Source organism: Hibiscus syriacus, unplaced genomic scaffold (genome assembly GCF_006381635.1).
Source record: "Hibiscus syriacus cultivar Baekdansim isolate YM2019G1 unplaced genomic scaffold, ASM638163v2 tig00110954_pilon, whole genome shotgun sequence".
NCBI classification, from domain to species: Eukaryota; Viridiplantae; Streptophyta; class Magnoliopsida; order Malvales; family Malvaceae; genus Hibiscus; species Hibiscus syriacus.
In genome coordinates this window covers 1,425,173-1,435,309 of record NW_024062931.1, presented here as the reverse complement: position 1 = coordinate 1,435,309, position 10,137 = coordinate 1,425,173, and the positions used below count along the sequence as shown (strand labels likewise).

Here is a 10,137-nt window from a genome sequence, read left to right as displayed (position 1 = left end):
TGTTTTTATGTTATCTACTTTTATAAAAGCACTGAATGAGTTAAACATTTATATTAGGGGATGTACTATTATAAATGTATTTCCCTTTATTGAATAAATATATGCCTGATATCTGTTGTGTGCCTCTCTCATGCTATTGGTACCTCAAATTTGATTTTGCTATGGGTTTAATCTAGTTGTTTCGTCCAATCACCCAAAAAAAATAGGAGAAGACATATAATATGTCTAAAGTTCAAATCCCATTGTTTAGCACATAAAGAGAAAATGAAAAGTTCATCATAGAGAAGCAGAATAACAGAATAAGGATCTATGATCCTATATATCAAACGCTTGCTTCACAATAACAACAGTATATAAACCTTGTGAGCACATGCCATTCATGAGTTGGGCATCAATCATATGATCAGTTCTGAAGCTTTTCACTAAGAACCTGAACCTGCCTTAAACCTGGATATATATCAGAGTTGATACATACATACATACATGCATGTGTGTTTAACTTGTAAGAGAACTTCTTAAGTCATGAGGAGGATACCGGTCATGTTCTTATGTCCTATTATTCAGCATGGACTACAGGATCAAGGGTGGTCAAACCCGAGAGTTTTAAAGAGTTTATGACTATGGAAACAAAGGCCTGGGTTCATATAAATGTTTCTCGCCCTGTATTGTTTACTGCTAATTGGGAACTTGCTGTTTGAGACTGTCCCCTGCAACCTTCGCGTAGGAATTATGTGCTTTTCGATGCTGAGTTCGTTGGACGCGACAGAGTTATTGTTAAAAGTAGACGACTGCAACAAGAAGAGTTGTGTATGCGAAGCAGCTTGATGACCATGAACAGTCACTTATTTATGATAAAACAATGAGGTAACCAAATGGTTGTCATACATGATTTCTAGACATATCCATCATATGTAAATGCTTTTAAGTTCTCGTTGAGTTTTCCGCGCGGTCCTTGTAATAGAAAAATGACCTTGTATGCTTTCGTTTTGTATATATAAAACCCATTCAAGCATTCTAATCTCTCTCCCAATTACTTGTCTTTGTTAAACCCCTTTTTTTCTTTTCACAATTTCATAACTGCAAATAACTTACAATCAAGAACCTCTGTTTTCTTTTTCTCTCCATCTTCCATATCCCTCTCAATTTGGGTGGTTTCTTGGGACTAAACTGCAATCTTTCATCAACCCCAAGATTAGGATGGAGAATAACGCCATATCATTTCCCATGAATGCTCAAACTCGTTTCTACTTTTGCCTTTCTTGCCATAACCACGTCCTCCCTGGGGACGATATCATTGAAGTCTCAACTGTAATAACTCTATATCTCTCGTATCTTTTGCGTCTGTTAACATCTTTTTGCTTACAATCAAGAACCTTCATCATCGCTCCATGTAGCCACATGAGCCTTGTGCTTATTCTTTGATTGACCCTTTCTCTTTAATTATGGACAATCATATTTGACATGTCCTGACTTTTTGCATTCATAGCAAATGATTGAGTCCTTCTCTTTTGGTTCATTTTTGAGGCCTTCATTTTGTTTGAATTTTCTTCCTCGGTAAGGTCTCATCATTTTTCTGAACCGTTTGGCAAACAATGCCATTTCCTCGTCATTGTCATCTTCATCCGAATCACTCATTTTTTGTGGATTTGAGAGCAACTCCAATGTTTTTCTTCTTCTCCTTCTCCTTTGGTATCTCGTCAATCTTATCGAGGTCCACCTCATCTTTAAGCATCATTTCATGAGTGAGGAAGGAACCAATTATCTCTTCAAGAGTTAAGGACTTTAGGTTCTTAGCCTCGATAATTGCTGTCTTCTTGGATTGCCACGATTTTGGAAGTGAGTAAACTAACTTCCTCATAAGCTTTTCATTTGGAATGATCTCTCCATATGATTTGAGACCATTGACAATTGTTGAGAATCTATCCGTCATAGCTTTGATATCTTCATTTAGTTTCATCCTGAAATTTTCATAGTTATGTGTTAGAAGACTAATTTTAGATTCTTTTACCTCGTCGGTTCCTTCATGAGTGACTTGTAGTTTATCCCATATTTCTTTGGCGGTTGTACAAGATGAAACTCTCCCATATTCATCTGGTCCAAGAGCACAAAATATGATATGAATTACTTTGGAGTTGAGCTGGAACATTTTTGTCTCTTATTCACTCCACAATCTTGGATGAGTGAGAGGTTTGATATATCCATCTTCTACAACATTCCATGCTCCCATGTCACTTGCTTGAATGAAATACATCATCCTATTCTTCCAATAGGCATAGTTAGCTCCATTGAAAAAAGGAGGCTTGTTGACGGGCATTGAATCAAGACCGGAGTCGACGTTTGAAGTGGAGGCCATTGATGACTTGATTATCGATGTAACTATTCCCGAATAGACTCAAGAGGCGATTAAACCTTCAAATGAGTGAGGCTCTGATACTAATTGTTGAGTTAATCGATCGATGGAATTGGCCAAGAGGGGGATGAATTGGCAATTAAAATTTTGGTGGAAGCTTTTGCAGAAAATTGAAAAGATTTGCACAGCGATTTAAAGTGGTTTGACTTTCTCAACCAAAGTTTATGCCCACTACCTTAGCTATCCACACTAAGTATTTTCCAACAAATTCACTAATTTGTTCTTTCTTTTGAGGCCAAAGAGATAACCTTACAACACCCTCAAGAATATACCCCAATTCTTGAGAACACTCATTCTCAAAGAGAATATTACAAATTTGCAAACTTACAAGGAAATCCTCACAAGTTAGATTGTTTGCACAATTCTAGAACAGAGAAAAGAACACTAAAAAATGAATATAATTGAGTACAAGTAGTATTCTTGAAAGCAAAATGAATATTGAATGAAAAATAGGCTTGAAATGCTCAAACTTGAGGTTTGATGATTTCTCTTTGATTCTCTCTTGATTCTTGTTTCTTGTGTTTTCTTGTTGTTGATCAATGGCTTCTAAGCTTGTTTAAATATAACTTCAAATGATTCTGAACGTTGGGGATGATTAGTGGAGTCAATAGAGCCGTTTAAGTGTGAAGACAATTAATAAAATCAGTTGGGAGCGTCAGTGCATCGATGCATACCCAAGGTGCATCGGTGCATCAAGTGTAAAATTCAAATATTTTGACCGTTGGACCCTTAGTGCATCGATGCATGAAATGCATTCGATGTTTCAAAATAGCCAGAGTGCATCGAGGCATCAAATGCATTCGATGTTTTCGTAAAACTCTGAGTGCATCGATGCATGAAATACATTCGATATTCAATTTATTCCATGGTGCATCGATGCATGGATTGGTGCATCGGTGCATCACTTTGAAAAATTGATTTTAGGCTTGATTTTGGTTCAAAATACTTTGTGAAAATTGTTTAAAAAATATATTAAGTATAAAACACAATTTTACACATTTAGTAAGGTTTGAAATTGATCTTGAAGACTTGGAGTAATAATTTGATATTCAAGTAATTAAATCGAATATACTTAGAAAATCATTTGTAAAATCTTAAAATTCATTTATACTTAATTTGTTATATCGTAACATCAAGATGTTTTCAACAATCTCCCCCTTTTTGATATAACAAAACATGTGTGTAATTTTAAGATTTTCTTTGAAAAAAAAATTAAAAAAAAATTAAGTTTGAAATTACTCCCCCTTACTATAACACTTCTCCCCTTTAAAACATTTTAACACTTTTAACATTTCTCCCCCCATTTGTTAAATCAAAAAGATTTAAAAATCGATTTAAACAAGGTTTTGAAAAACATAGCCAATTGATATATATAAATAGCTTAAGCTGCTAAGATCAAAGATCAAAAGAGAGATTAACCATTAGTTTCATAATCAATATTCATAATCAAATGTGAAATGGCATAATTGGTCATAATGAACTAATATGATGCAAAAATTAAGAAACATTAAGCTCAAAATAATAAAGTTAAAATCAAACCAAATATATATAAATATTAAGTTCAAAAATCCATAAAACAACAAATAAGTTCAAAACATCCAACAACCATCAAATTTAAACATCCAGAAACATCAAAATCAATCCAAGTTTAAAAATCCAAGAAAACATAACAAGGAAACAAATTCACTCCATCGGAGGATCGGGAGGAGGAGGATAATGAGCTCGAACTTCAAGAGTGAGAGCGTCCATACGTTCACGCATCTCCCGCTGAAACTCAGTAACCTGAGACTCCATGGAGGCAAACCTCAGATCAAACGACTCCAAGAAAGATTGAAAAAAAGGGTGGCGTTTGATCTTCTTATCGTGCTGGTTCCGGTGCAGGCTCATCATCTGGTACATGATTGTCGATATCTTGCATAAGTTGTTGAAACTCGGGATCATCGTCAGCAGCCGGTGCCGGAGGAAGAGGAGCACGAGAAGAGCTAGGAGCAGCTCTTGAAGAACTAGCTCCCGGGTCGAAAAACCCAAAGACCGGTTTCCTCGTCTTGTTTCCAATCCGCTTTCTTCAAGGAGGTAAGATTGATTTGATTTTGGAGTGGGATAAGATTGTCGAGAGAGACGTTTAGACCGAGTTTGATAAAAAGGTTACTAAGAAGACATCCATAAATCAATGTTTCGACATGTGTAAAATTCAAATGTAAAATTCAAGGTGCATCGGTGCATCAAGTGTAAAATTCAAATATTTTGACCGTTGGACCCTTAGTGCATCGGTGCACTAAGAGTGCATCGATGCATGAAATGCATTCGATGTTTCAAAATAGCCAGAGTGCATCGATGCATGGCTGGTGCATCGATGCATCAAATTCATTCGATGATTTCATAAAACTCTGAGTGCATCGATGCATGAAATGCATTCGATGTTCAATTTATTCCATGGTGCATCGATGCATGGATTGGTGCATCGGTGCATCACTTTGAAAAATTGATTTTAGGCTTGGTTTTGGTTCAAAATACTTTGTGAAAATTGTTTAAAAAATATATTAAGTATAAAACATAATTGTACACATTTAGTAAGGTTTGAAATTGATCTTGAAGACTTGGAGTAATAATTTGATATTCGAGTAATTAAATCGAATATACTTAGAAAATCATTTGTAAAATCTTAAAATTCATTTATACTTAATTTGTTATATTGAAACATCAAAATGTTTTCAACAGCATCGATACCTGTTGAATGGGTACCGATACCCCTTTGCCCAAAATTCACTTTTAAGCTCGAAAATTATACTAAACTCACTTAATTCTTCTTATATAATCTCATTTTAGCCCTTCAAACTTAACTACACTTAGCATAGCCCACTTATATCACTTGAACTCAACTTAATATCCCATATTCCATCTTAAATTTGGAAACCAAGAAACTTACCATTTTCTCAACATGCTCTAAATTGGATTCTATCACTTCCTATTTCTTAATTCAACTGATGACAAGTCAAATTTAGCTTCAAATTTAACTTTTCAACTCTTCTTCAAGATTTCACTTAAAAACTCATAATCTTTGATCCCTATTATCTTTTCCATCTTATAGTTTTAAGATAACTTAAGCTTTCCTTAATCTTAAGTATCATCTAATGATAAAAAACCAAACTTAATTTCAACTAAAACCTAACTAATAAGAAATCTCACCTTATACCAAGACCCATGGTGGAGAGGAAGAAGAAAGCTGGAGAAGTCTTTGGACTAATTTTTCTCTCTCATCCCACGTGATTTATAGCCTAAATAAAGAAAAATGTGGTAACCAAATGGTTGTCATACATGATTTCTAGACATATCCATCATATATAAATGCTTTTAAGTTCTCGTTGAGTTTTCCGCGCGGCCCTTGTAACAAAAAAATGACCTTATATGCTTTCGTTTTGTATATATAAAACCCATTCAAGCATTCTAATCTCTCTCCCAATTACTTCTCTTTGTTAAACCTTTTTTTTCTTTTCACAAGTTCATAACTGCAAATAACTTACAATCAAGAACCTCTGTTTTCTTTTTCTCTCCATCTACCGTATCACTCTCAATTTGGGTGGTTTCTAGGACTAAACTGCAATCTTTCATCAACCCCAAGATTAGGATGGAGAATAACGCCATAGCATTTCCCATGAATCAGTAGCGGATTCATAAATTTATAAATGGGGTCCAAAATTTTAATTTTTTTTTCTTAAAAATAATGGGATGCAAAAAAAAAAAATTCTTCCATTTTTATTTAACATATTATACTAAATTTCACTTTTTTATTAAATAATGGGATGCACTTGACCCGTAGGGGGCTTAGTGCATCCTCCCCTGCCATGAATGCTCAAACTCGTTTCTACTTGTGCCGTTCTTGCCATAACCATGTCCTCCCTGTGGACGATATCATTGAAGTCTCAACTGTAATAACTCTATATCTCTCGTATCTTTTGCTTCTGTTAACATCTTTTTGCTTACTATTTCTACTTTAAATCAAATTTTCAGTCAGGTGACAGGGTTCGAATTTATTGCAACCATCCGTAAGATCTTTTACAGTTTACTTGATTATGTTTCTTTTACTACTGGACTTTATGCCGTAATATTTGTGTTTGATTGATATGAAGTGTCAATGTGAGGCTCGAATTTTCGATTGTCCCATTGTTTTATGGATTTCAACCATGCGGGCGTTCGTGGGGACTGGGACAGTCTAGTTTCTCTTTTCATTCCTATCCTATGACATCCATGACCATGCTTTGCAATGTATGCAGCAGTCACCTTGGCAGTATCATGACTTCCAACTCGAAAACTTGATTCAATTCTAAATTCGAATTAAATAAGATTGACATTTCTTTTTGTCCTTTATTTAGTTTTCTTCATCCTGTGGTTGGCCCTCCACAGCCCCGCCCTTTGATGCCGATTAGAAGGTCGACTATGCTGAGTTTGTAAGCTGCTCCTTTTCGAAACAATGCTACAAAAATGAAAATGGCGGCTTGCAGGGACCAGTTGCTGTATTGGAACGGAACTCAGATGGTTTATGCTGACTCACACCAGCGGGTCAATGAGAATCCGCCAGCAGAGGAAACCCAAAAGAAGAATTGAAGTAAAAGTTCACTAAGTACTTAGTTTATACGGGAAAAACAACTGCTGCTGGTTTTCCTCTTTCATTTTAGCTTCCATTTTTAGTTTGGAACTTTATAAGGTTTTCCTAATTGTCATCGAAGCATAGCAAATGTTAGAATGGTAGTATAATAGCTGTGGGGTTTGGTAGTTTGCATGAGATTCTGCTGTTAAAACATGAATTTTACAGCCAAAGACAATATTTTGTGCTGGGGAACTGATTCAAGCCAGCATCTTTGATGTGCTTTGAAACATAGTTTACATTTGTTTGGTATATAAAAATTGATCGGTTTTACTGGTTTATTTTGTCTTTCTTCCTTATAAAATATAATAATGTGGATGTATTTTTTTAGCTTTCGGATTTGGAACTAATTATATGATTATGCATTGAAGATCATGTAATTGTCTTATCGTACCTAAGAGCAACAAGGTGCTGAAAATCACACAAAACATAATATTCAAAGGTAAAAAATTTGCAAATTCCTCTCACCTGCCTTGTCAGACAAGTCACAGTTGGTCTAGAAGATGAATTAGTTCTTGGCTTAACTAGCAAATCCATGCCGCAAAACAAGGTAAAAAATTTGCAAATTCCTCTCACCTGCCTTGTCAGGCAAGTCACTGTTCGTCTAGATGCTTAATTATTACCTCTTTGACTTTTCAATTAAGAAGCCTTGCTAATCATTTATTTTACTGGTATCTTGTGAGAGATCGCCGGGGCCAAAATAGTAGCCTATTTGTTCTGATTGAAGACCCCAGAGTCTTTTTTACGGCAACAGCAACATAAAACAAACAATTTCTTTGATTTTGATCCCCATATCGTTAAACCTTTTTTCCCCCAATTCTGATGCCTATATAATAAGCTCTATACGAGAGTAATGCTTCAACTCAGCCTACATCACGGCACTAATCACCTTGTTCTTAACCAATGGAGTTTTCTAAGCTTTTCATTGTCCTTTTCATTTTTCAAATTCTGTTTCCTTGCAACACGTCAACCCAAGCAGCTCCTTCAAATTCGAACCTCTTCCGAGAATACATAGGAGCTGAATTCAATAATGTTAAATTCAGTGATGTTCCCATTAATTCAAATGTTGAGTTCCACTTCATTCTCTCATTTGCCATAGACTACGACACCTCAAGCTCTCCTTCTCCTACAAATGGGAAGTTCAATGTGTTTTGGGACTCCGATAACCTCGGTCCATCCCAGGTTTCTTCCATCAAGAGCAGCCATTCAAATGTTAAAGTAGCTTTGAGCTTGGGAGGGGACAGTGTGGGAGATGGCTCTGCTTATTTCAACCCTTCCTCTGTAGATTCTTGGGTTTCCAATGCAGTTTCTTCACTCACTGATATCATCCGACAATACAACTTGGATGGGATTGATATTGACTATGAGCACTTCAATGCTGACCCTGACACTTTCGCAGAGTGCATTGGCCAACTTGTAAAAACCCTCAAGAAGAACGGTCTAATCTCTTTTGCTTCCATAGCTCCATTTGATGACGATGATGTTCAAAGCCATTACAAGGCCTTGTGGAAAAGCTATGGTGACCTCATAGACTACGTCAATTTCCAGTTCTATGCCTACGATCAAGGAACAACAGTCTCTCAGTTTATCAATTACTTCAACACCCAAAGTTCTAACTACAACGGTGGTAACGTTTTAGCCAGCTTTATAAGCGATGGGAGCGGTGGCTTGACACCGGAAAACGGCTTCTTTACCGCCTGCAATAGGCTCAAGAGTCAGAACAAACTCCATGGTATATTCATTTGGTCTGCAGATGACTCAAAGAAAAATGGTTTCCGCTATGAGAAGCAATCACAAGCTCTGCTTGCAATTTCCCACTAGTGTTTTTATGTTATCTACTTTTATAAAAGCACTGAATATGAGTTAAACATTTACATTAGGGGATGTACTATTATAGATGTATTGCCTTTTATTGTATAAATATATGCCTGATATCTGTTGTGTGCCTCTCTCATGCTATTGGTACTAGGGTTCAAATTACGGACCGAGAACGCGATAGCGGCCATGATATTGCGGTAGCGCCGCCGTCCGAAATCGGTTTTCATGATTTTTGCGGTGGGGATCGGATTCACACCAATAGTAGTATGTCACGCCCACAATTTAACGGGTAACGGTGAATTACGCAGATCACAAGGCGCTATAAGCATTATTCTAACCGTGATTTCAATTTCCATCCGCAATTTTTTTTTTGTTTCAAAAAATGAAAGGTCGGGGGAGTTGAGAGTCAAAGCATAAATTTTTTTTGGTTTCAGATAATTGGGGGGAGGAAGGGGGAGGCAGAAAGGTCAGGGGAGGGGGTTGTTTTATTTTTTTTTTAATAATTTTTAAAATATAATTTTAAAGGATATATTAATTTGACACCTCTCTAACTTTTAGAATTTATAATTTAATCCATAGTTTAAAATGTAAACTTTAATTTTTATTTAATTTAGTCTTAATTTCAGTAATATAAATTTATGTAATTTAAATTTTACAATTTTATCTTAATTTTATTTAATTTATTCATTTTAAGGTAAGTTGTGCGACATTTAACAAAATTCACGATCGCGATACCTGCAATGACATATGTTATGTCCGCAACCGTGATAAACGTGACGCGACCGAAAATGTGACCGCGAACGCTATTTAAAACCTTGATTGGTACTATATATGTATTGCCTTTTAATTGGTCACTTTTTACTGGTTTATTTTGTCTTTCTTCCTTATTTTATTTAATGCAATGGATGTATTTTTTAGGCATTTGGATTTAGAACTCATTATATGGCTAATATAAATAACCTTCTTTTCATAAAACCTATTTTTTATCACTGATGTGCCGTTTATCTATTTTCTTTTTCAGTTTCGTTGACTGCGGTACACCAACTTTAATGTTAGTTGCTGTCCGCTGGTATTCTCTAATGTCTTTTTCTTCTTTATATCATCTATTTTTTTTATTTTCAATAAGTCTGCGTGTGTTTCACATTTTCATATGTTTTTATAGCACATTTTCTTATGCTTTTGGCATGTTTTTCGATTCTTTGGTCGGTTTTTCATTTATCTTTTTTCTAAGTGTTGATTTGACATCGTCACGACTGATTAAGATGGC

The 10,137-nt window shown here is 35.5% G+C and overlaps 1 protein-coding gene across 1 annotated transcript; it reads left to right on the top strand.

Moving 5' to 3' along the window:
* Window positions 1-7,955: 7,955 nt before the first annotated feature.
* LOC120148171 (chitinase 2-like) lies at window positions 7,956-8,991 on the top strand. Its single transcript, XM_039161344.1, has one exon. The coding sequence runs from the start codon at window positions 7,956-7,958 to the stop codon at window positions 8,871-8,873; it is 918 nt and encodes a 305-aa protein (XP_039017275.1). The 3' UTR covers window positions 8,874-8,991.
* The last annotated feature ends 1,146 nt before the right edge of the window (window positions 8,992-10,137 follow it).

What these genes read in the sequence shown, in the direction of transcription:
- LOC120148171 (XM_039161344.1), top strand. Translation starts at nt 7,956, where the DNA reads ATGGAGTTTTCTAAGCTTTTCATTGTCCTTTTCATTTTTCAAATTCTG.